At 34.3% G+C, this 27,497-nt stretch overlaps 3 protein-coding genes and 1 pseudogene across 5 annotated transcripts; 3 read left to right on the top strand and 1 right to left on the bottom strand.

Moving 5' to 3' along the window:
• Positions 1-8,905: 8,905 nt before the first annotated feature.
• On the top strand, positions 8,906-11,644 carry LOC132645547 (protein BPS1, chloroplastic-like). 3 transcript variants are annotated; one of them, XM_060362567.1, is made up of 3 exons: positions 8,906-8,987; positions 9,068-9,131; positions 10,324-11,644. In XM_060362567.1, exon 3 carries the CDS (start codon positions 10,339-10,341, stop codon positions 11,395-11,397), a length of 1,059 nt encoding a protein of 352 aa, XP_060218550.1. In that variant the 5' UTR covers positions 8,906-8,987; positions 9,068-9,131; positions 10,324-10,338; the 3' UTR covers positions 11,398-11,644. The 3 variants fall into 3 exon arrangements, with proteins under 3 accessions (XP_060218550.1, XP_060218551.1, XP_060218549.1); XM_060362568.1 differs by lacking the exon at positions 9,068-9,131 and having other exon boundaries at positions 8,964-8,987; XM_060362566.1 differs by lacking the exons at positions 8,906-8,987; positions 9,068-9,131 and adding an exon at positions 9,187-10,056.
• Positions 9,940-10,091, top strand: LOC132601025 (U6atac minor spliceosomal RNA; annotated as a pseudogene).
• A 4,903-nt stretch (positions 11,645-16,547) lies between the features above and the next one.
• LOC132645546 (mitogen-activated protein kinase homolog MMK2) lies at positions 16,548-22,476 on the top strand. Its single transcript, XM_060362565.1, has 6 exons — positions 16,548-16,915; positions 18,591-18,720; positions 19,904-20,041; positions 20,874-21,206; positions 21,475-21,658; positions 21,818-22,476. Exons 1-6 carry the CDS (start codon positions 16,752-16,754, stop codon positions 21,988-21,990), a joined length of 1,122 nt encoding a protein of 373 aa, XP_060218548.1. The 5' UTR covers positions 16,548-16,751; the 3' UTR covers positions 21,991-22,476.
• Positions 22,477-22,606: 130 nt separating this feature from the next.
• On the bottom strand, positions 22,607-27,063 carry LOC132645544 (probable polygalacturonase). Its single transcript, XM_060362563.1, has 6 exons — positions 26,918-27,063; positions 26,208-26,561; positions 23,974-24,094; positions 23,686-23,860; positions 23,528-23,598; positions 22,607-23,429 (listed from the first exon to the last, which is right to left on the bottom strand). Exons 1-6 carry the CDS (start codon positions 26,918-26,920, stop codon positions 22,723-22,725), a joined length of 1,431 nt encoding a protein of 476 aa, XP_060218546.1. The 5' UTR covers positions 26,921-27,063; the 3' UTR covers positions 22,607-22,722.
• Between the last annotated feature and the right edge of the window lie 434 nt (positions 27,064-27,497).

The raw sequence follows: 27,497 nt of genomic DNA, 5'->3' as shown, positions 1-27,497 counted from the left end.
GAACACACTGATGAGGCTGAGGTACAAAAGAGGGTCAGGTTGTACCTGCTTTGGTTGATTGGTGGCAATATATTCCCTGATAATAGTGGTTCAAAGCTTAGTTTACACTTTTTGCTTGACATAGTAGACCTTGATGCAATAGGCGAGAAAGCTTGGGGAGCAGCAGTATTATCATACTTGTACAGTTGTTTATGCCGTGCTTCGATGGCCAATAGCCGTGATGTTTGTGGATTTATTGCTTTGTTACAGGTACGTGAATTTCAATAATATATTGCTCTACTTCAGTAGAAATAAGAGATGAAGCAACATTCTTATAACCACCATTACCCAAATTTTGAAAAATGAAATTAGGAATCGAAAGTCGAGCTTTATTATAAACACTAAATGTACCACTATATATAATGCAATCTGGATTATTAATATTTGTGTATAATTCTAAATGTCAGCTAACCATATTTCCTTGAGTTGTCACGCTAACAATTTTAAAGTATTGCTTGATACACGTTTAAATAGTCAACTTCTCTGCTATCTTTTAAATAATATTTTAGATTTCCTAGTGTTATAATTTGTATAATAAATCATTAAAAATTATAATATTGTCGAATAGCTTGCACAACAATATTAGCGCATTATCGGAACCCAACCATAACAACACAATTTTCATGTGTATTTTCGGGTTATTTTATTTAATTCAAAAAATATTTATATAGTTAAATTTACTTATACAGGTTTGGGCTTGAGAGCGAATAATCTCGATGCAGCCATTACTTCGTCCCCCAAGAGTAAACGAACGAGATATTGTATTTGCGCAGAAGTGGACTCGTCGTGGAGTTCGTGAAAGCGAGGCACGAGCTGTGCTAGTAGTTTGTAGGGATATTTTAGACAACCTAACTGATGATCAGGTATTTTTCCTTTTAAATTTTTTTGATAAGAAATGTGAAAAATATAACAACAACAATAGAGTTTTTATAGATTTGTTCATTTTTTGCTTAATCGTACTATGATAATGGGTTAATTTTATTTTAATTTGTTATAGCTAATTTGCTACAACTTGCTACTTGTTGTGATATTTTTTAGATCTCATTTATTCTTTTAGCATAATTAGTATTTTGTCTAGGTTTGTTTTAATGGCTAGAAGGTTACTAAAGTATTTTATTTTGTTTTTATTTCCATCAAAATTCATTATGGAATTTTCAAGTTAGTCTGTTCTTGTTATGCTTTGGAACTGAATAAAAAAGAAAGTACTCCTAACAAGGATTTGATCATGATACGCTTTCTACTATTGAGTATTTTTTATTCTTCATTTGCATGGTTTGGAAATGATGAAATTTTGTGTATTTAGAAGGAAGGAAATTGCTTGAATGTTCTAATCTTTACTTAACTGAAAATGCATAATGGATGTTTGTTGTAATGACAAAATTTATAATTTGTAATATAAATTATAAATGACTGTATAATATTTTTGCTATCGTAGTTTGTGTGGGAGCTTTATACACAGGCCATCAATGAAGGACTTCCGGAGTGGTGCCGACGTGGTCAAGACATTTCGACGGTGCAGTTGCCACTCATTTGTGGGATCTACCGAGAGTGGCACATGGCGGGTCGGGTCGGGTCAACAGACAATTTGGTAAGGAGCTGTTTGTTCCGGGACCAATCCCCCCACATAAACCATTTCATTTTTCACTGGACAAGCGATTTAAGATAAGTCAGGAGATGTGGCAAAAATTTGAGGAAGCTGAATATTTGTGGGAACGCCGTCGGGAACTAATAGTTGAAGCTCCATATACTACTGTAGCTCCCGGACCGGATTCTGAATATTTTAAATGGTACCGGAGGTACTCCCGCACCTTGATAGGAAATCCAGAACGTACCGTGGATAGGGGATACCAACACCTCGCAGGGAGGCATGAAGCACTGATACGTAACTTTTGGTGCATGTCAAGTTAAATAGACAGTTAATGATGTACTATATATTTTTCTAACATTTGAGTAGAAACAAAATTACTGGTAGTACTAATTTATATATCTTGAAAAATAGTCTAAGAATTTGACTTACTACACTCATCCAATGCCAGTATTCAGGCAAATTTACCATGAAAATCTTAACCTAGGTGCTTCGATTTTTATACTTTATCTCTTTTGTTATTTAGCAAAAAGATTGTATAATAATAAATTGACCATGATTATGAAAGTAATTTAATTATATTTTCTAACTAAATCATCATATGAAGGATTTGGAACCGATTTACATGCAAATACATGTGTATCATATGTATTAAATATTATAGTAATAGTAATAACTATATCGTATATGATACACATTAATTTCTTTTTGCCAATCAGTGGCTTTCTTACGTCACTGTTTGTTATATATTTTTTTGTAGGCTCGTGGAATTCATGGAGTTAGACATTTGGCTTACAGTGTTCAGGAAAGTCCGTTAGAGTGGCCTTCAGATTCTCAGGGTATGAATGCATTGATGCAAAGGTTTATTAACATGTCAACTGAGTCTTTGAATGCTGCTGCAATGGGGACGAGGTTGACATTTGATCCTGATTATGTACCACTAGCAGTTTATGAGGCACCGCCTAAGTTGCCAACTGGTCGTCGGGATCGTGCAAATGTACGTCGTGCTGGTAACCCACGGGATCGAGGTCAGGTGGCGCACCAGCTTATTGATGACGATCAAGTTGACGATCTAGAGCCACACCCAGACCCGGCTCATGCATTCTGTTGTAATGTCGGCCCATCTATGACTGCTTCCTCTCATCCACCTACGCATTTACCCACCCCACATCACCCATCCAGTCCACATGACCCACATACGAATTTATCTAGCCCATATTATCCGTCGATGGAATTTTCCGACCCATCTAATATGGTCACTCCACAAGGTTTCACCCCATTTAGACCTTCCTCACAACCTTGGAGCCAACAGGCTTTGGACAACCTCCTTTTCCAAGTTCCTCAGACTAGTACCTCATCTCGACCTCCAGCTAATTTTCCCTGTGATGGAAGGAGGCTCAGTTTTAATGATGCATATGCACCTACGCCAGATGTTCAGGACTTAGAGGCACAGGTTCGTTTTGAATTTAAATTTTTATATATATAATTTAAGTGTCGCATTAAAAAGTAACTTTTATTTTTGTATGATATTTATAGGGTGCGGAAGGGATGCATGAGGGGGTTCCTCCGCGCAGATCTCGTAGGGATCGCCGGCCAACACAATGTGGCACTGGTGGAAGGAAAAGATGCACACGTAGGGATGCATGAGGAGCTTTAACAACTTATTTTGAAAATTTATTGTGTATCTATGACTATATATGACTTATTATAGCGACATATATTCCGTCAATATGAATTATGGTGTATTTCTGACTAATTAGACTTCTATATGAATTGTTTTTTTAATAAATACGAAAATTGAATGTGGGGTTTAGACCTTTCTGCACCATGTATTTTTGTATAAATAGTCTTCCATAGTACCTTATTCATCTCACCACGCTAAAAAAAACTCTTTTAAAATGTCATCGTGGAATCCATTCTTCTGGCAACGCGGCCCAATGACATATCACCCAGGTGACATTTTTGAGTCAATGGGTAGGAAATGGGTTTTGGAACGTGAATTTGAGTACTCGCTTAATCCGAGCGAGCGCTACAATAAACAATACATTAGCAAAATGAGGAGAGAATGGAACTATCGCCTGGATGAAGCTCATAATATTGAGACCGATTTAAGAAGTCGTGGCCTGCACCGTCCAAAACGCCGTGCAGTAGGCATGCCGCTCACATCACCCCAAGAACTGAATGTTGCATTGAACCGCATTCGCGAAGAAAATAATAGGATGCGTTTGCGATGGTTGCGTTTGGAGGGACACAGATTGGGGTTAATAGTTACCCTTTATTGGAACTCAGACTGCGAAATGTCTGATGAAGATGATTTTCCATAAGCATTTTCTATTGTTATGTTGGCTAGTTAAGTATTGTATTTGTACCTTTTCAGTTTTCAATGTTATTTCAATTTGTATTTTATGCGAAATGCTATCGTATTCATCTTCATCTTCCTCTCCATCTCATCCATCTTCATTATCGAGTGAGCGATTTCCTCTCCTTTATGTTTTTTTTTTAAACCATCCGCTGAAAAAAGGTTTTTTAGACATTAATGAAGTTAGTTCGATTGAGATATAGATAATCGAATACGATGAATATTGGTTGAAAGTTTATATTTTTTTGGTTGAAATACTCCGATTATTTATAAATTGGATGAATGCAATTGTAAGAAAATGTTAGCTCTTTCAACAGCCAAGACCGAGGAATCCATGTAAAAAAAATTGGGATTTGACTTCTCCATGCTAAGAAAATTGTCCCTGCATTTCGCAAAGTATGCAACGAAATATAAAAGATATATAACAACAATGATTCTTAAAGTATGCAACAATGGAAAAGATAAGTGTAGCTTCTGCCAAGATTCTAAATGAATTGAAAGCTACTAACTAGCTTCCTTTTTAGCTTCTTCTTAATGTATGCAATAATGCTGAGAAAATTAAATAAGTGTACAATGCTTCTGCCAAGATTCTAAATGAATTGAAAGCTACTAACTAGCTTCCTTTTTAGCTTCCTCTTAACGTATGCAATAATGCTGAGAAAATTAAATAAGTGTACAATGCTTCTGCCAAGATTCTAAATGAATTGAAAGCTACTAACTAGCTTCCTTTTTAGCTTCCTCTTAACGTATGCAATAATGTTTGGACAAAATTAAATAAGTGTACAATGCTTCTGCCAAGATTCTAAATGAATTGAAAGCTACTAACTAGCTTCCTTTTTAGCTTCCTCTTAACGTATGCAATAATGTTTGGACAAAATTAAATAAGTGTACAATGCTTCTGCCAAGATTCTAAATGAATTGAAAGCTACTAACTAGCTTCCTTTTTAGCTTCTTCTTAACGTATGCAATAATGATTGGACAAAATTAAATAAGTGTACAATGCTTCTGCCAAGATTCTAAGGGGAGGGGGGGGGGGGGGGGGGGGGGGTTCGTTATATACGTGCAAAATGTAACAAAACATTTCGTTGGTATATAAAAGAAAAAAAATTATTTTCCTATTTCGTTTTTATATAAATGAAATACGAAAATATATATATATATTCATCATATTTCATTGTTATATGAATGAAATATATATATATATATATATATATATATATATATATGCATTCCTATTTCGTTTTTTTATTCACGAAATACAAAAAAAAAAAAAAAACCTATTTCGTTCATTAGATTACGAAATGCAAAAACAAAAAAAAAAACAAATAAGTTTCCTTCATTAATACACGAAATACAAAAAAAATAAACCTATTTTGTTCATTAATACACGAAAAGCAAAAAAAATAAAATAAAATATATATATATATATATATTCCAATTTCAATAAAAAAAATTATCCTATTTCGTTTTTTAATACACGAAATGCAATTTTTTTTTTATAATTTCCTATTTTTTTTTATTCAAGAAATACAAAAAAAAACCACCCATTTCGTTGACTATTTCACGAAATGCTAAAAAAAAATTAAGTTAATTAATATTCACGAAATTAAAAAAAAAAGAGGCTATTTCGTGAATTGTGTCACGAAATGCAAAAAACAAAAAAACAAAAAAGGCTATTTCGTGAATTGGGCAACGAAATGCAAAAAAAAAAAAAAAAACAGTTTCGTTCTTTAATTTCAAGAATTGCAAAAAAAAAAAAAAAAAAAAAAGGGCCATTTCGTGAATCATGCAACGAAATGTCAAAAAAAATAAATTGTTTCTTTCATTTATTTCATGAATTGCAAAAAAAAAAAAAAAAAAACCTATTTCGTGATTTGTGTCACGAAATGCAAAAAAAAAAAAAAATACAAATTATTTTCTTTTTTATTCAAGAAATAAAAAAAAAAGGCATTTCGTGAATTGATACACGAAATGCAAAGAACAAAAAATAATAAATCAATTTCTTCATTAATTCACGAAATAAAAAAAAAAAAAAAAGGGCCATTTCGTGAATCATGCAACGAAATGCCAAAAAAAAAATTGTTCCTTTCGTTTATTTCATGAATTGCAAAAAAACAAAAAAAACAAAAAACCTATTTCGTGATTTGTGTCACGAAATGCAAAAAAAAATAAATACAAATTACTTTCTTTTTTATTCAGGAAATAAAAAATAAATAAAAAAAGAAGGCATTTCGTGAATTGATCGAAATGCAAAGAAAAAAAAACAATAAATCAATTTCTTCATTTAATTCACGAAATAAAAAAAAAATCGCCCTATTTCGTGGATTGTATCACGAACTGCCCATTTGGGTCTATAAAAAAAAAAGCATACCATTTTTGTTCAATGTATGCAAAAAAAACCCATTTTGGCTCCGAGCTCTGTTCGAGCACGTAACCGAAATTGGCCTGCTTACTAGCAAATGTATATTTTGTATACTATGTATAACATATATATGAAATATACATATTTTATACATAATAGTATATATTTTTTTGTATAGTTGGCTAGCAAATGTAATTGTTTCTTGACCGACTGGCCAAATGTTTAGCTTGCCCAATTATACTACTTTACTATGGTTAAGTGATAAAATGAAGCGAGACATATTAATTAATCAAAATTAAGTTTTTTTTTTTTTTTTTTTTGGCAACTGATATATATATTGCTATAATATATACAAGTTCTCCTAACAATGTAAGCCTTACCATTATATTTGCTAAAGTGGTTATTTTAAGTTTCCAATGTCATCGAGATTTTGGATTTTGGTTGAAAAAAAAGTAGGGTTACATATCTTTGTATTTTTCTCCTTTTATGTTGACAACTTATAGTCATCTTCTACTTTGTAAATTTAAAATTACTTCATTTGATTTGTAATCTCCCAACCTCGTCTGTACATGCAAATAGTATAGTATGACATACAAAAAGTGTAATTTTTTAAAAAAGAATAACATGAATGGAAAGGTTCCTTGGTAGATGGATGGATCATAGAGCAATAGGAAGTTGTACTAATTGTTTATATTTTAAATAGACATAAATTAATTTTCAAACACATTACCATCACTTTCACTTAATCTGCAAGACATCTTGCACCCTTTGAATTCTTAAAAAAATTAAGCAAAGTTGTTACGCGTCCTTTGCTTGTGACCATTGGTCAAAACCTCATCCATTGCTTGCTGCCTTAAAATACTAAAAGTGCAAAACCTTAAAAGCAGCACCAATTAGGGCCTTTTAATAAGATTAGAAATTAGAAAATTTTACAAAGATTGCCAAAAAATAAAATAAGTGGGGCATGTATAGAGAAATCCGTACGGAGAAGTAAAAGCCAACTGGAGAGTAATGTGATGAAATGACGATCTCAACAAATTAAGAATGGGCTGTCGGCTGAAATCAGCAAAATATTAACCGTGCGATTCTTGTCGTGTCCAATCTTCTATACGCTTTCTCACAATTTCGCAATTAAAATTTGAGATATTTTGTTCAATTCTATACCAAGCAAAGTTGAGATATTTTAGAATGGTAAGTTTAATGATCAACTGTGCCAACAAGCCTAGTTTATGTACCAACAAAATATCTCAGTTTTATATAAGTGAATATCTCAAACATCTTAGATTGGTAGATTTACTTGTATTTGACGTTTGCCTCAAATTATATCAATTTATTACTGAATAATGATAAACTGAAGTAATCAATTGATGTAATAAATGATACAAATTTATGGGCGTTTATACCAAACTAATAGATGCATGACATGTGTATGAATATAAATAACTATCACTTAACCATGATTAATTAATGTATGTATTCATTTCATTAAATCACTTAACCATGATTAATTAATGCATGTATTCACTTAACCACAATAAGTTACATTTATTTGGTGTAAACACCCGGTGTGAGTAAGTATTTACCGTAATAAAGTGACGTGATAACGTGTACTCATAAATTATGGTCATTAATAATATATGCTCTTGAACGGTGAGAAGTGATCCAGATTTGTCCCTCAACTTTAAGAACAAGGTTACTATACTGGTGGCGGCATCACCATCTTCTTTAACACTCAGAACCTCCAACAACCAAGTCTCTATCCCCAAAGCTCAATAACCTTCTTAACCTTGAAATCAGCCTAAATAAAACTCAAACATGATCAGATGTACCAACAAGTTGAATTTCCACATCGTTTAGAACTTTATCAATACAACTTCATCACCAATCTTTCTCAGAGCGTCAATAGCAATCTCCTACATTGATGTTCCAAAGCTAAAACAATCTAATTTTACAAAAAAAAAATTGCCTTTTAATTTAATTACAAGAATAATATAGCAGCTAATATGAAATTATAGTGATTAACGGCTCAACGCAGGTGGGCATTAGTCTTCCAACAAAGGTAAAAACGATTTTCGGATAAATGTAATGATAAATATTTGAGAAGATCGTTTGACTAGGTAAATTTTATGCATTTTTTTTTTTGTAAGTGTTTTGAGAGTGAGAAGTGGTGGAATAATAACCTTTGATATTTTTAGAATAGAGAAAATCAATTGTTATCGTCTCAATATATGCATAGCATGATTTTTTCACATAAAACTTATTATTATTATTATTTATTATTTATTTAATTAATTTAAAAAATGATATTTCTTGTGCTGTTTTATTCTTTTTAAACTTATCTAGGAGTTTTCCTTTTTTGTTCTTTTTCTACCTGGGACCTAACTGAAGGTGGAGGGCCCCATGAGTCTACACTCCAATTAAGTTTCCCCCGAAATAAAAGAAAAGAAGTTGGCCACTGGATTGTGACACACACGTGGGGATAATGGAAAATCGAACGGCCAAATAGGTAAATGACGTTACTACCCCCATAAATAATACCAAACCTAATCGTCTCTCTCCATATACGACGCGTATCGCGAACTTTCCACGGCATCTTCTCTTTACCGTTTCGTCTCTCTACTCTTATTATTATTATATCACAGGTACCACAATTATTATCTCTCACAAATCATATGTGTCTGTGTAAACAACTTTTAAGGTTTGACTCAAATTTTTGATACAGCTTTGAGATAATAGGCGTTGACCGTTTTGGATTATCCCCGGATTTGAATTAATCCGTCTATCTGGTATGTGTTTACCATGTAATTGATGGTTTATTTGCTTTAATTTAGTTTTATCTGGGTTAGATCTATGTATTTTTTTTTGTGAAAAGAATGTATTTTTAGTTGCTTGAGATCTATTGATGTACCTGAGCTAGAAGCATGAGTTTCAATTTTTTTTTTTTATATAGATCTGTGTATATTTGTGTGCTTAAAAGCTTGGATTATGAGTTGGTTTTAGATCTATGGATAGATCTGTGATAAAAGCTTTGATTTTGACAAGATTATTTTGATTTTTATATTTGTGTGCTTAAAAAAGTTTTGATTTTGAGTTGGTTTTAGATCTATGGGGAGATCTGTGCTGAAAGCTTTGATTTTGACTAGATTATTGTGATTTTTCTTGTTTTGTGAGGATCTAAGGTAAGTATTGAGGTTCTCAAGCAGAGATTAGTTAGATCTGATCGTAGTTGTAATAAATTTTGATGAACGGAATTTATTATTCTTTAATAAGTGGGTGCTTGATAGGATATATGTTATTTTCTTTTGGAGGTGTATGAATTTGACTATTTGAGTTTCTTTACCAAGATTGGAGAGGTGACCTTTTTTGTAAATTAAGATGCGTGAGTTGACCCTTTTTTTGTTTCATTATAAACTCTCCAACTTCTATAACTTGGGTAAATGTTTGATTTGGTTGCTATCCAGTTACAAGTGCTAAGGTACTAAAGCTGGTTGTACTTGTTTTCCCTTTAATTTTTTAAAGTAGATTTCCAAGAAGACAGAATAACGTGGTTTTATTATCATGGTTGAGTGGATCTGCTGGGTCTGGCTGTGGCCCGTGTTCGTAAAGAGGAGAGGTGGTTGGCATCTCCTCCCCTAACAGTGACAGGAACAGCCTTCGGGCTTTACCTGTTACTACCAGACACATCCAGTGGATATGCTTGGTGTGGCTGTGGTATGCAGCTTCTCTCTTGTTTAGCAATCGTTTTTCTTTTCGAGTTGCGGCATGCATCTTTTTGGTTCTTTCAAGCTTGATTGTCAAGTAGTATTTACCGTTTGGTGTATATTGGTAATTGCATAGTTTGCCGGCCGTTGTCATGAGTGAATTGCATACATGGGGAAGCTTCCTTAAGTGTATGGGTGGTTTCTGGGGGGAAAACTAAAACTTTGTATGCTGAATTTACATTTTACTGATAGTGTCTTTTCCTCTGTTTCTCTGCAGTTTATCTATATTAAGATGAGTCTACCACAGGAACCACACCGCCCTTATCTCCGATTTGGAAATCCTTTCAAAATGATATTACCCAAGGGCTCATACTTGTCTCCCAAGCTTCTTGCTCTGTTGAATTCATTCGAGGAGACACTAGCAGGGAGGCTTAAGAGTCTTAAGCCTGGAGACATGGAAGATATCCTTAGCCTATCATGGATGAAACAAGCAATAAGCACGCTTTGTGCAATTCATACAGATGTGAAAACTCTTATTACTGATCTCGAGCTTCCTGTATCTGACTGGGATGAGAAGTGGATTGCTGTCTACTTGGACAATAGTTTGAAAATGCTGGATATGTGCGTTGCCTACAGCTCTGAGATTTCGAGGGTTAGCCAAGGCCACCTCTATCTTAAGTGCAGCTTGCACAACCTGGATGGCTCCTCAACACAGTTCATGAAGGCTCGTTCTTCGTTGGATGGATGGAAGCAGCATATTAATTCGAAGAACCAGAGACTGGAGAATTGCTTTGCCATCTTGGACAGCCTCACTGAATCACTGGACCTACCCAAGATCAAGAATTCTGCGAAAGGGAAAGTTCTGATGCACGGAATGTATGGGGTTAGGGTTGTAACTGTTTTCATATGTAGCATCTTCGCTGTCGCATTTTCAGGTTCTGCGGCGAAATTGAAGGATCTGCAGGTTCATGAGACTTGCTTGTGGACAGATGCTTTTGTTGATCTTCGTGATTTTATTAGTGGAGAGATTAGGAGCATATATTCTGGAGGAAAGTTCACAGCACTGAAGGAGCTTGAAGCGGTGGATGTTAGCGTGAAGAATTTATACCCAATCATACAGGATGGAATAGATCCTATTGACACAGAACAATTGGAACTTCTAACTTCAGATCTGACTGCAAAAACAGAAAAACTTTCGGAAGGACTAGATCTCCTAGCAAAGGAGGCAGATAAGTTCTTTCAAATCCTTCTAACCGGACGTGATGCTTTGCTTTGTAACCTTAGAGTTGGTAGTGCAGTCATTAAACCAGTGCAACCAAACAACAATGTACATAAACAAATGGTGAAGTGAAAGTTAGGAAATAAAATATCTTTTGTGTATACACATGGGTGCGGGTGCGGGTGTGGGTGTCAATGTGGAGTTTTGTGCTTTCTGGTTAAGTATGATGTACTGCTAAAGAATGCAATATATAGTAATTGTTGTAATCAAGGTTGTTTGTCGTGGCCATATAGTTGTCTTATGGTGGTTGATATATGTCTGTACTCTTCTTATAATATGTCAATGATGTATAAAAATGGTTTATGGGGTTCACTGAGAAGTTGCCATCCCTGCTGTCAGATCAAGTTATTACTTTTATGCTCTTATCTGTTCTTTGAAGTTATCATCCATGGTCTCATATCAAGTTTTTTCTTTTATGCTCTTATCTGTTCTTTTCTGGGACTAAATCTGTTTTTGTGTTTAAACTTGAAATAACGTTGGGAAAGGTTTACTGTCAGTGGATGCATGTTTTTAGGTTAAGGGTAACTGCCGTATGGAGAAAATTTCCTGGCGTTTGATTAAGCAAGTGGGTTGTTGGACAAACGTGTTTCCAACGTTGAAGACAGCTTAATTCCAATGTGGTACGCGAGAAAACAAAGGGAAAAAAATTAAGAGGGGGCGGCTGACAATTTCTTTTAAGAAAAATGATTCAGAGATTGCGCAAAGAGTGGGGGATTTTACTAGCGTCCAACTCCATTTACATTCAACTATTATTTCAGCAATTTAGCTTATCTACAGAGAGTCAGTATATTTTAAAGTGAACGTAAAAGTTATGGAATTAGTAGTATAATATAGTCCGCATTTGTCGAAATAAAGTTTACATATTCAAAATTACATAAAAAGTTTTAAAAATTTATGATTTCTTATATGACAAAAAAAAAGGTGGAATATACGACAATCTTTTAAACTTTTCCAGTGAATTTTATTTCGACATTATCCGAGCACTTGAATTGTTGATAAAATGTTTATATTAGACACTTTCGACTCAAATATTGTAAAAGTTTTTGTGCGTGTTATCAATCGCTTATTATATAGATAAGTTAATCACTTAAAATATGTTATATCATTTAATTATATATATCAGCCTAAATTGGAATAAGTTTGAGGTTTTACGGCTTACGCAGGTTAATCTGTATAATTAAAGAATGTGACATATTTTAAGTGATTAATTTATTTATGTAATCGGTGCTTGTAAACATGGTCGCAGACATATTTTGAGGTTTTACGGCTTATTGAAGTTAATTCGTATAAGATCACATAATTTATCGTGTGATTCAAGTGCTCAAAAGAAGTTGTAATTCGAGTGTATAAATAAAATTTAGTGGCAAGCTTAAGGAATTATTGATTTATTCGACAAAAAATATTCATAAAGAGATTGAAACTAAATATCTACAAACAATTTTTTTTTTTTTTGACTTTTCCGGTGCTAACAGTGCATATAAACGAGATAGAGATGATAAAAGTTGACATAACTCTTCTCTTTTCGTATAATATTAGATTTTGGTAGGTCGATTGAGAAATTTTACCTAACTATGATGTATCCCTTTGTATTATGAGACGAGTACTATGTAATTACTTGTCGTGGGAAATGGAGTAAAACTTAGCACGTCAACCGCTGGCTATACCAAATGTCATAGACTACTTGGCAGGGCCAAATTTTCTGTGGCCACCCACCTAATGAAGATAGATCCCTCTAGTTTATTGTAATTGGTACTCCACTATATTGGATGGATTAACAAGTGGGGTCTAATGGACGCAAGTTGGTGGCATCCCTCTCGGACTTAGAGCCTGTTTAAATGGACTTATGCCTATAAGATGCAAATAACTTATAAATTAAAAAAATAAGTTGAGATAGTCTAATTTATTTTTTTAGCTTATAAGCTGTTTTCAGCTTATAAGCTGCTTTAGATAAGCTAAGTCAAATGGGCTCAATTATTTTTTTGAACTTATTTTAAGCACAAAATGACTTTAAGCTTGTCAGCCAAACACTCAAAAAAGCTGAAAACAGCTTATAAGGAACTTAGAAGCCAATCCAAACGGGCTCTTAATTGTGTGTATACTGACAAGATGTTCCACGTTTTTAATTCATTTATTCATAACGACAGTTCCACACGTTAAGGTTGTAGATGTGCTAGGAGCCAGGAACTTTTTTAACCAAAAAATAATTTTTGGAATCAAACTAACTCTTTTAAAAAAAAAAGAATCAAACTAGGCTTCACGCACAAAATCTGTGCGTGAAAGGACCAAACGGTAACTTTTTGAGTTTGGTCCTTTCACGCACAGATTCTGTGCGTGAAAGGGGTTAATCCCCCCCCCCCCCCCCCCCCCCTTTTAAGCTATCAAAATCTCATTTTTTTAATACTTTGGGCAAAGATTAGTCATGTTTTAAAACCTCGAAATATTAATATTTTATATAGAACTTAATATATCCGATTTACGCGATTTTTTTAAATTTTGATCTAGGGTATTTTTTCGAGATCTACGCGGACAAAGAGCCGATTTTTCAAAAAACACCCGTTATCCCATTCAATTTGAATTTTTCCCCAAATTTGTAAAAATTTCATTCTTCTTTAGTAAAAATCTAATGATAAAAAATCTATTTCGAAATGCTAATCCCGTGGTAATGATGTTTTGAATGTCAATTTCGAGGTTCAAAATTCAATTCATGAAAACAAGTTAGATAGCATTAGTGAACATTATTTTGTTGCTTTCACCAACTTGGCTTGGTGGTTTAGCCTCTCTTTTCTACTTCTTTTTTATGCCAACAACATGGGATCAAACCTTGGTGGGAGCATTGAATGAGATATATTATACCTTGATTGAACCTCTCGTATAGGATGAATTATTTTTGAATATAATATTTTTATTTCAAAACCCTATAAAATATGACACTTAGATCTAAAGATTACAAGTTTCCAACCAAACAAAACTTACTTCGGGGCACTCTACAACCCCTAAAACGACGATCCAAACGTTTAAGTATACTTGATGTAATGAACCGATGTTATTGTACGCAAAAAAATATATGAAGTTCTATATAAAATATTGATATTTTCGGGGTTTTGAAACATGACTAATCTTTGCCCAAAGTATGAAAAAAACTTGATTTTGATAGCTTAAAAAAAAAAAATACCCTCCCTCTTTCACGCTCAGATCTGTGCGTGAAAGGACGAAACTCAAAAAGTTACAGTTTGGTCCTTTCACGTACAGATTCTGTGCGCGAAGCCTAATTTTTTTATTTTTATTTTTTTTAAAGGGTTAGTTTAATTCCAAAAATTATTTTTTGGGTTAAAAAAGTTTCGGGTCCATGTGCCAGCGATTGACACATAAGAGAATGGTAGCCCAAGTTTCTCGACTTGATGTCCTGAACTTCACATTTAATATTTGCATTCAACTGTGTCCCAAGAATACACTCAAGGAACACTAGTCCATTATACTTTTTTCACAACATGTTATAGTTTTGAGTGTCGTCCAATGATTTTTTAGCCTTAAAACTTTATTCGCCCCAGGCATGTACTTTAAAATAGTATTCAATTCTATGTTGATAATATGTTCTGTCGTCTTTCAAATTGTAAAATACTGAAGCCAAATCTATCTTTTGATCAGAGGACAATGATCAAAATCTCACGTAAGCCAAATATTCAATACTTGTTTACTTTGATCCATTTGTTGATCATGCAAGATCGCAATGAGATCGAAAACACCGACAGAATTCTCTCCTACGCCCACACTGACTCGCTAGTGTACAACAATGACTCGTCTCAAGCTACATGTCATAAACAAAGTCTTGAAAATATTTGTTAGAACTTCTAATTCCAAATATTTTTTTTTGGATGGTACATGTTCGGTTCATTTTGTGCAACTAATCCACCGAGTAATATATCATCTTTCACCAATACGCGTGGATAACTTTTTATCAATTTAAACTTAGAAGATATGAAGAAGTCACTTAAAAATGTTTTTTTCTTCTTCTTTTCTAGCATCCACTGTTTTACCACTGTATATAAAGGAAACAGAAGAGCCTCTAGTATTACCACGGAAAGGTTCTGTGAACTTCAGTAACGAACTTACATTTGATAAATGGTAGTCATATTATCATTCTCATATTAGGTTGCCATCTTCTTATTGCTGATGTACCCAAACAAAAAATTACTCATTAATGGGAAAATGGTTAGAGTGGAAATGGAATCTTACATCCCGGATGTGAAATACGAGATCCCGAATTAGCTATTACTCACTGGTATGCCTCGAGACTAACTAATTTTTTAGCCCATTTCATGCGTTATTATTATTAGTGAATCTTTGAAGAAATGGTACAAATAATATAAACTAAAATAAAATGCAAAAGTTTGTGAACAAAATATTTGCTCAATAGTTAAGAGAAACATGAATGGAGCATGTGAATTGTTCTACTTTCAACTCTATTGGGTAGACCAAAAAAAAAAAAGAAAAAGAAAAAAAATCTTGCACTAGTCAAACAAAACGAGGTTAGGATGACCAACTTGACTGGATTAAAAAGAATCCAAATAAAAAACCAAAATTTCTCCAACTGCTCATAGTTTTCCAAGAATAAAACATGAGAGTCTTCATAGAAAATCTGTAGAGCAACCAACCATATGTACGTAAATTAGTCAAATGATTAGAATTCCAAGCTGCCACGATTTAAATATATTATTGGAGAGGAATGACCAATGTGATGCATTAAAAAATCAACACGATTGTAGGTAAAAAGCTGGACCATAATTTTCCTACGCTATTAACAAAACTGATTTCAATTTGAAATAACTAGCTAATAAATTAAACCTAATGACAAATAAAACCACCAAATACATTTTCCTGGTTTGCATTCACCATATAATTTCTTTTCCAAATGAATAGCAAAATAAAATAAGTCATCATATATTCCCAGCAAAAACAATTGTCACCACCTAAAGAAATTAAAAAAAATAAAATACTTTGCATGGTATTACGAAAAGTTTAAAGTGTTAGAAAAATCAAATGTAAAAACACTTGTACGGTGAAGAATTTAAGAAAATTATTCCAAAGAGAAAAGAAAGGACAAGAAAAAAGAAAGCAAAAAAAATCCACCAGTTGACGAAAAGTAAATTTTTTCTCTGGAAAAGTTGTTACATATAAAATATAATATAGGAAAGAAAAAGGAAAAAGAAAACAAAAGAAAGTAAAAAAGAAAAGACGAAGGTGACAACATAAAGAAATGTCAAAAGAGCTCTTCACATCTTCTTCTTGAAAGGCTACCGACATAAATTAGCCCTTCAAATTCACTACAACTTGGACACAACACTCTATTGAACTGGCTTTTGGCCAAGATTTCATTTTCTTTTAAAAAAAAAAAATTAGTTTTTTCTAAGTTCTTGGGTTGATTCTTTATGGAGCCAAGTTCAGGTGATCATGGTGTGCAAAGTAATTTCAAAGGAGTTCCATCACATGGTGGTCGTTATGTACAGTATAATGTGTATGGTAATCTTTTTGAAGTTTCCAAAAAGTATGTTCCTCTTAGACCTGTTGGTCGTGGAGCTTATGGCATCGTTTGGTAAGAACATTTCAAGAATTTATCCCCTTTTGAACTGTTCTTGGGTTCAAGAACTTTAAATTTGAATTACTTCTTTATTTCTTTTTGTAATAGTTTATGGGTGTGGAAGTTTATGTGTGTTTAAGTGTATTACCACCTGGTTTAGGTCATAGTGAATTAGTTGATATGCTGGCAAGCTGGCCAAGACACCATCTTGATTGAAAATTGATTGTGTTTTCTGGGTACCCTTTTTGGGCTGAGGGTCTATTGGAAACAGCCTCTCTACCCCACAAAGGTAGGGATAAGGTCTGCGTACATCCTACCCTTCTCAGACCCACCGACTAGGTCATCATAAGTGACTATACTGGGCATGTTGTTGTTTATTGTTGTTGTTGTTGTTGTTTTGGTTTCAATTTGCTTTCATTTGGTATAATGTGGAACTTTTGCGAACCATCAAAAAATTAAAGTGGGTTATGAGTTTCCTAGGTTGTGTTTGGTAAGTAAGTAAATGTGGGTTCACATCATTCTTAGTTCTGTGTTTTCTCAACAATAACTATCAGTGCAAATCCTATAAGTATATCCTAAACTGAATAGCTGTGGCACTGTGAAATCTGATATCTAGTCAACTGGTGTAGTTTCTTTGGGTCTAAATAGAAGTTAATTTCAGGAAACTAGGAGTACAACACTTACTACTGCATGACAGAAGGGTTTGCACAAGTTTATAGGACGAGCAGTTGCATCTTTAATTCGTTATGCTATCAATGGCCTCTCTAATCAGTTCACTTACTTTGGTGCAAATTTAGCTCATAACTAGGCTAATATGGTATTAATGGAATAAGCGAACTACTTTGTGAAGCTTGGCAATTTTAGCCAGCTAGGTATCTTGTGAAAATGCTAGTTCGGATATTTGAAAAAAACTAACTAGGTGATAGTTACCCGAGTGAACTAAAAATTACGTGATTAAATATGATTTTAATATCTTAGAAGTCCAAAGGTCTCAAATTGAATTGTATTAGGATAGAAGACTTGGAAGAATAAAAAAAGTCTAATGGTATTAAAGCAAGAGTGGTGTGAACCTGAAAAAAATGGAAATGACCTCCTTGATGTGAAGAAAGGTTTGACTAGTTGAATTTGGTCTTTGCTTGGAAAGCTACTAAGTGATGTGTTAAGAAGAGTGGCAGAGTTATTCTGAATCCTGATGAAGTTTTCTTATATTGATCATTTCCTGATGCAAGACAGCCACTAGGTATCTTATGATGAATCTGGTGGCGTTAAACTTACAACTTTTTGCTGCTGAAGACTGGCATGCATACTTACCCATGTGCTGTACTGTCATACAGAGAAATGGATTTCATGTATCTATGTAACTTTCATTCTTAGTTTCAATATGTCCCATGGAGCACAACTATTTCCAATTGTCATGCGTTCGAGTGACTTCATGGGATGTATTGCTGCTTCTGTTCGCATGAAATTATCTGCTCAAATTAGTTTGGCTTGCATCTTTCTCTTACCAATTTGATTAGAATTTTAGAAGTTCTCTCTAATCACTTTACTCTTAACTGCCTATCTTGTTGGAGTCTTAGCAAGAGAACTAAAAGTTTTGGTTTTTGCTTTTCCGAGGAGCTTAATGTTGTCCTTTGTTCTCTATTTAACGTCTTTCCTAAAGGAAAAATGTGATTTTTTTAATTTCCTTCAGTGCCGCTATGAATTCGGAAACACGTGAGGAAGTAGCTATTAAGAAGATTGGCAATGCATTTGACAATAGAATTGATGCGAAAAGGACACTACGAGAGATAAAGCTTCTTCGTCACATGGATCATGACAATGTGAGTATTGATATTGCTTCACAAATTCGAAGATTGACCCTACTCCTTAGATTGATCCATCACCTTGTCGTGTTAGCTTGTGCATTTACTTGCAAGAAACCGACTTATCTGTTACCTTTGTGCTGGTCATTTTCTGTTTTCTGTTTTCTGTTCAGTATCATTACATATAAGTTAGGTATGCGTTGCAGTTTATAGGTGGCAGCATTATTGTTCCCTAGCCACTTGCAAGGAGCAATGCTTGTATATGTCTTTTTGTTTTTGATTCCCTCTTTGCTCTTTGGTTCGTACAAGATGTAATGAGCTGTTGTTTCCCTTTCCTTTCTCTTTCTTTGGGGATGAGGTGGGTGTTCGGGGTTGTGAACTGCTTGACAAATAACTAGAGTAGGCTGAAGACAGGGTTATGGACCAGAGATGGTTGATCTGAGAGAGATTTGAGGCCTTCAGAGCTACTATCTTGCTTTACTGAAATAATTATTTACACCACAAAAATTTCCAAAAGGTGGTGACACTAGTTGTATTCACCTTTAGAAACACCCCCGCCTTTGAAAAATAAAAATAAAAAATGAACTGTTGGATACCTTGCCTGTATAACTTGAGAAAAGAAATTGCTAGAAAGATGAGCACAATGGAGATCAGATTTTCAAATAGTAGAGATTTTCTTGATGATAGAAATTGATTGTTTAGAGGGATTTTTTCAATGAGTCCTGGCAATGTAGGCGATAATAGTGAAGCATGCCTAAGAGTAAGTTTAATGTGAATACTTTCAGTATTTCGTAGTAACGAATAACGATTAACCCATGACTAAGAGTAAGATGATCTGCTTACTCCTACAGTTAGTATCTGCTGTAAAGAAATTGGAAGCTTGTGCATATATGGTTAACTAGATCCATGCTCTTTAGGTGGTCAAATAGCCTTTCCTCCTTAAATATTCGAGAATGCTTTCTTTCATAATCTCTTCCTTGTTTATTTTAGAATAAGTAATTATTGAAAAGTTTACTTTCCAGTCCATTTGTCACGTGTTCAATATTTTTGTTCAATGCGTTCTTCAAGAGAATTTTATTAGATGGAGTTATTCTTGTATTATTGGTATACGTATTATTTTCTGGTCTTGGAATATTTATTCTACGTATCAGTTTTGTACTTCTGTTAGAACCATAACATTTACCTTTTATAATTACCACAGGTGGTAGCCATTAAAGATATTATAAGGCCTCCACAAACTGAGAATTTCAATGATGTATACATTATTTATGAACTGATGGACACTGATCTTCATCAGATAATTCGTTCCAACCAACAATTGACTGATGATCACTGTCGGGTAAGCTAGACTTTCTCATGTGTACTGAAGACTCCATTTTATGTCGCCAGAACTAGGCAATCAGATATGTGTTGCCCATTCCATCTATCTTACCCTTGCTCTAGCAGAAAGCTGGTTCTGGATCTGTAAGAGGGAGATTATTTGTCATTTTTGCAAAAATATTCCACTTGCATTTTTGCCAAAACTTTCCACTTATAACGCAATCATCCATGTTTTTTCCCCTTGCAGTATGTAAATCATCGATGCTTTATCTCATACTTCCCTTGGTACAAAGCATATGACTTACCCTTTCTCTCTGTGTCATATTATGTTTTGTACTTGGAAAGCCCTCCAACACTTAACTAATAGTATATGGACTCCATTGAGGTAGTGATATTCACTGCATCCACATGACGCTCAGTGTGAAGCTCGCTCATACCACAAACCACACTTGTTTACAGAGAATGCTTATAAAACACTGCTTTATACGATATTACAAAAAGATCCACTCTGAGGCCAAATTGTGAGGAAAAGGTTAAACTAGTTTTATGATTATTCAGAATTGAGTGTTCAAAAGTCCAAAGTTTTTTTTTTCTCCCTGTTATTAAATGATTAAAAAAATAGGTTAGAAGGTTATTTTCCCTAAGCGTGACAGGATGAACAATCATCTTAGCTATCTGGATAACTATGCTTGTCCAGATCTATAATCTGCTATCTGTTTTACGACTATTTAAGCTACAGTTGTTCATATTGATGTTTCCTTAAAGAAGTCTATTTGTTTGGGATTTATCTACATTTTCCATATCGCGTACTTCCTGTGCATGAGTGGTCTTCTTCTTGGTGCTTTTTGTAGTATTTCCTATACCAAATATTACGAGGACTCAAGTACATTCACTCTGCCAATGTCCTTCATCGTGATCTAAAACCCAGCAATTTGCTTCTCAATGCGAATTGTGACCTAAAAGTTGGAGATTTCGGGCTTGCAAGGACAACATCTGAGACAGATTTCATGACGGAATATGTCGTAACACGTTGGTATCGTGCACCGGAGTTGCTCCTTAATTGTTCAGAATATACAGCAGCAATTGATATCTGGTCAGTAGGTTGCATACTGGGTGAGATGATGACAAGACAACCTCTCTTTCCCGGCAAGGATTACGTTCACCAGTTGAGACTTATCACAGAGGTATATATGCATTACGTGTGTTTGTCTACCTCCAAACTCTATCCTGACAAATTGCACAAGTTATAATGAAAAAGTAACGATGAATACGGACTGCTGTCTTCAATGCTTTAACATGGATCGTGTGATATATAGCCTATCCAAGTGTATTTTGTTTAGAATTTTCTTCATGTACGTGTTTATTTAGTTGTTAATTTGCCCAAAAAGAGGTTCACTTTTGTTAATTCAGTCTGTTCAGTCCTGATATGACCCCTTTACTTGTTTAAAATAGCTCATAGGATCACCTGATGATGCCAGTCTTGGATTTCTCCGGAGTGATAATGCTCGGAGATATGTTAGACAGCTCCCGCAGTACCCAAGGCAACAATTTGCTGCTAGATTCCCCAATTCATCTCCTGGAGCTGTTGATTTGCTTGAAAAAATGCTCGTCTTTGATCCAAGCAGGCGTGTTACAGGTAAAGATGATTCATGAGAACTTCTTTTTGAGTCAATTCTAACTTATAAGGTGGTGAGATACTTTTATGTTTCTGGAAAACATTCATATAACGAAAAAATATATGTTTAACCTGGAAATAATTTTTTCATTGCTAATCCTCATTATTGATCTTTTGCAGTTGATGAAGCTCTCTGCCACCCCTACTTGGCACCTCTTCATGATATCAATGAGGAGCCTGTTTGTCCTAGGCCTTTCAGTTTTGACTTTGAGCAGCCATCTTTTACTGAAGAAAATATCAAGGAACTCATCTGGAGGGAATCCGTGAACTTTAATCCAGATCCAACTCACTGAGAGAGATTCTGTTTTATTTCTGCTGTTAAGGGTTCGGTGACATAACTTTGTAGGATACTGTGTCAAAATTTGTAACGATCTTAGTAAAAATAGATCAAATGCAGTGGAGGTGAGTTCATGGCTCTATTAGTAGCTTATGTTAGATTTGTCCTATTAATCTTTTAAGGTGATCAATGCTGTGCAAGGAAAGCTAAAACCAAACTTGAATGGTAGTCCCTGATCAGTACGTTCCATGTACCAATTCCTTCTTGTTACCAGATTCTCTCTGGCTGGTAGAACTAGGAAATGCTGAGTGATTACAGCTTGTTATCCTGAAAATTTGAACTATCTTTGCTTTCAAGTGGTTTGACAGTAATTGTATGTATTTTTCAGTCTGGATGACCTATGTGATTGTATATCTGTATGCCTATAAACAGTCAAGTTTTCTTGAATTGCTCTTTGTTCTTTCTCACCTACAAGGTGATATCCAGAAGTGAGAATTTGCTATCTTGCACGTGTTGATCACAATTCCTCCCTGGTGCATGATCTTAAGATTTGTCTTTCTTAGATGTGTTAATAATCATAGTGAAGGTAAAACCATAGTTTTGCTTCTTATAGTGTAACATAAAATCCTCCATAAAAGAACATGAAATCCTTAATTATATTTGTAGCATGCTATTGAGAGTATTCTGAAGTAGCTATGAAGAGTACCGATACTTCAGTAATAGAACTATTACACGTAAGGAAAGCTTATCAGTAATTCAATCTATAAGAACATCTTTGCATCCGTATGTTATCTATGGGTAAACTTTCTATAGGAAAATCACACATCCCACTCTTCTTTAGGCCCTGATCTGCCAGCAACTGACAAGGTGGAGGTTGCACACTAGTGCTAATTCCTTCAATATTAGTGCAATTCCATGGATATTTCTCGGACTTCTTTGCTAAACCAATTGTCACATTGGACATGCAGATTCCAGTGAAAGGATGCCCGGATATCCCATCTAACTGCCCGGCCATTGACACGTTCTCAGCCACCACATCCCGGTAATTGATCCCTTTTATCTCTGGTATAGCTTTAGGATCCCAGTGAGTGTCAGCATGTGAACCATAGTTGCCTGTCATCCAAAATACCCATTTCATAGTGTGCAGTTTCATCCCCTTGACATATACATCTTTGACAAAGCCGCCTCTACCTATGGCAGTCTTGATCCTTATCCCTGATTCTGTGTGGATGGCTGTAATGTCTTGAATTCTCACATCTTGAATTCCACCTGACATTTCACTTCCTAATGCTATTGCTGCACTGGAAGGTGAAATGCAAGTGAGACGTCTGATGATCAGATGACTCGTTGGCATTCCATATTTTATACCATACTCATCCCAGCCACTTTTAACTGCTACACAGTCATCTCCAGATACAATGTAGTTGTCCTCCAGTCTTATATTTGTGCAAGAATCTGAAAATTTGGAGAACAAGAAGAATTGACTAGATGAACCGGCTTCTTTGACTTCTTATATTAAATGCTTCTAGAAAAGGTAACAAGAAAAAACAGACCTGGGTCAATTCCATCAGTATTTGGAGATGTTACAGGTGCTAAAATAGTGATGCCTTGGATAATGATATTGCTGAAAATTCAGATGCATGAAGATTGTGATAAACTAGAAAAAAGTAAATGGTATATTAAATAATGTTGATTTAGCTGATAAATTCACCTGCTATAAACAGGATGGATATTCCAAGAAGGAGAGTTAACAAGGGTTAGATTTGATATCTGAATCTTATTAGAATGCATGAGTTCAATCAAGTAAGGTCTTGTGTATTTTAGCTTTTCCTTGTGAAATTGTTGCCACCACAGGGCACCCTGCCCATCTATCGTCCCATTCTCACCTAATCATGCAGGAAAGACAAGTCTCTGTTTAAACTGTTGAAAAATAGAACAAAACATCATCATATTCAAGGTGGATGTAAGTGTTTGGTCTATAGTAAGACTAGTTAGTTACCTGTGATGATGACATCTGTGAGGTTAGTACCAAAAATGAGACTGATATACCTGCCTCCTGGTGCATCCCTCCCACGACCATAGGATGGTAAGGGGTCTATCAGAGGCCACTGGTTTATTTCCTGAACCAATATAATTACACTCATTAATAGCAACTAGCAAGTACAATTATGAATTGCTATGACTACAAAACCATGCATGTCTCTTGGAGTGAACTGAATAATCGGGTCGAGGGCTGCCCCTTATAATATGAACCTTTAGTCCTCAAAAGGTTTTTTTTTGGGTTGGGTTGGCCCTATTGCCTTACCCGTGATTCAAAAGGCGAAACTCTTAGTCCTAATTTGGCAACCTATATCCTGGGCTTTGTTTTTTTGTTAGGGAAAGTCACACAAATATAACTTTTTGAAATGGTAATTAAAAAGATTACAACTAGTTTCTAAAATTACATAAATACCACTAATTCAAAATTTTAACTTTTTAATTACAAATATACAACTTTTTACATTCTTAAAATATCAATAATACTTAATTTTAGAAGTTACTACCATTAATGCATATCCACTTTTTACCTAAAAAGGTACATGGTATATTCAAATTGGCAAATTTAACTGAAAAGATGATAACAAAATATTTGCGGATATAATAGTAGAAATTAGTATATTTAAATTTGTATATTATATATTGTATATAATATAAGGATACCTTTTGTGTATATAGTATATAATATTACAATATACCTAATATTTTGAATATATTACTATATGTGCCCAATTCTACTCTAAAATAACATATATAGTATACAATATATAATAATAATAAAAAAAAGTTAATTCATGAACAAGTATATTACTGTATCCGTTATAATATATATATATATATATTATAACGGATACAGTAATATACTTGTTCATGAATTAACTTCTTTTTTTTTTTGGTTAAAATTTATGAATTAGCTTGCTAGTAGATTGTGCTGGAGCTTTTTAAGGTAAGCAATTATTATGTTTTTATATGCATTTAATTATGTTTTCACTAATATAGGGTATCTCCTTATTTTTAGCTTTTCATTCATGACAATAATCTCCTTGTTTTTAGCTTTAAGTTGTATAAATTGTAATATCTAAATTAGTTGTATATTAATAATAAAGGCTAAACTCATGGACAAACAGTTGTGGTCGTCCACTTCTTTCACTTGAACACCTCAAGTGCCCTTGTTACATTTAGACACCTGAAGTAGGGCTAGACTGTGTTATTTAGACACTTTTTGTACACCTGGCAACTTGGATGAATTGCACAGCAAACAAGCGCGTGAAGACCTTAAATTTTACAATTTTTTATTTTTTTTTAATCTTTTCTTCTTCCTTCTCTCTCCTTCCAACCTTTCATCCACCTTAAACGACCACCTTCTAGAAGAAATCTCCATTAACAAGAAAAAGAAGAATATAAGATTCTTTGATCCTGTTATTTTTTTAGTTCTTTGGGACCCGCTTTATCTCGCACTTCTCCCAACTTTTCCCCTTTACTTGAATCTTTGAAATCTCCATTAACAAGAGAACAAAGAACAAATGATTCTTGTGTACATCTACTAATTTTGGCCAACTTTTCACCAATCTCGTTATTTACTCCCACCATTTATTGGAAAAAAGTTATTCAAGGAAGGAGATGGAGAACAAATTAGCCAAATTCGGTTCAACAATGGAGATGAGGAAGAGTAGAAAGGGCTGGGGTGGAAATTTATCGGGAAGAAGAAGAAGAGGAGATGGGTGGGTGGGTAAGAGGGGCTTAGAAAATAGTTTAATTTTTTATTTTTTATTTATTTAACTATATAGTTCTAAAATGATTTATCTACTCATATTTTATTTTTAATAATTATTTTTGGTATATATGCCACATGTCTTCATTTGATTCGCCGTTTTGACACAGTCTAGTCCTATCTCAAGTGTCGAAATGAAACAAGGGACACTTGAGGTGTTCAAGTGAAAGAAGTGGACGACTCTACGAGTTTTGTCAATAGGTTTGGCCTATAATTAACTCTTACATATGATGTAAGTATGAAAGTTCCCCTTTTGTTAGTGTAGGGGTTGAGAGAAAGTAGAGTGTACGGCCCTGAGGCTCTTCAATATATAATTATTCTTTTTCACATTAAAGTTCCTTGTCTAGCTGAGAACTTTGAGTTACCAATGCAACAAGTAAATTGAAATTGATATGTTGAAGTTGAATTGGAAAAAAAACTAGTACCTGAGAAGCAAGAAGAACAGCATCCTTGTGAAGAAAAAGAGTGAAATGGCTAGTAAGATTGAAACTACCAGTGAGCCAGTGACCGGCAGGGACAACTAATTGAGCTCCACCATCTGATGCATATTTACTCAGTTGATTTACTGCTTTCTGAAATGCCTTTGTGTTGAGTGTTTTTCCATCTCCAACCCCTCCAAAATCTTTTATGGATGCACTGTGCCTTCTGCAGCTTATTGCTGAGTATGTCAACTCATAGGAGGACCCTTCAAGAATTCTTCCTTTTCTTCCCTCTGCTCCTTCTAGAGTTGAAAACACCAGTCCTAGAATGACTAACAACAACCAACCTGTCTTCACCATCTGCAGGAATATGATAAAGCAAGATATGATTTCAAATCGTAGCGAGACAAAGAGAAAACACTAGTTAGCAGGTATTCAGTGGATTAGTCGAGGTGTGCATAAGCTGCACTAGGCACCCCTATTGTTTATAAAGAAAAAAAAAAGCAAAATATGATTTTTCACATTTTTTAATCATAACCGCATAACAGTAACGAATTAAGGAGAAACCAACAAAGTAAAAGGCAATTTCTAGAGACTGGACTCTTTGGGTGAACATTGTTTAGGACAGTCCCACAAGAGAACAACAGTTTGAATTGTTTTTTTAGAGAATAAAATCTGATAGAAAAGAGTAAATGCATTATAACTCTGCACTTTACCATAGAAGACAGTTGTGAAGTAAAAGTTTTGGTAGCCCACTTGAGCTCTGTACAATCACTTTATTATTCAGTTGGACTATGGTGTATCGAGTTGATTTGTTGTTTAGATACAAATACAAACAAGTGGTATATATAGGCAAAGCAAAGTTTGAACCATAACACTTCTAGGTAAAATTGCAATTTTTTTCTGAACATACAGTTTTTCCTGAATATAGACTTCTTTTTTCTTAGTTTTATTTGCCTTTTGATCTACACGCGAAACAAAACTCCCAAGGCAATGACAAATTCATTCTCAATTTTTTTTTTCTTTATATAATTTTGAGATATGAATTCATATCATTTTTTTTTTGGTTTCCCAATTCGGAGCTCGCATTGGATCCGTCTAAATCCGGGTTTGTGTCAGGAAGCCCACTTTGGAGGACAAAGTGCTCCTAATAAAAGCAACTCCATACTCAGGACGATTCGAACCCGAGACCTCTAGTTAAGGTTTAATAATTTCCACTAGTGTTTTATAAGCTTAATTCTGTATTAGTTTTAGTATTTATGTCTACTTTTGTAGTGTCTAACATATTTTCACTTG

The sequence above is a fragment of the Lycium barbarum genome, chromosome 6, assembly GCF_019175385.1.
Source record: "Lycium barbarum isolate Lr01 chromosome 6, ASM1917538v2, whole genome shotgun sequence".
Classification (NCBI taxonomy): domain Eukaryota; kingdom Viridiplantae; phylum Streptophyta; class Magnoliopsida; order Solanales; family Solanaceae; genus Lycium; species Lycium barbarum.
This window is presented reverse-complemented; position numbering and strand designations above follow the sequence as displayed.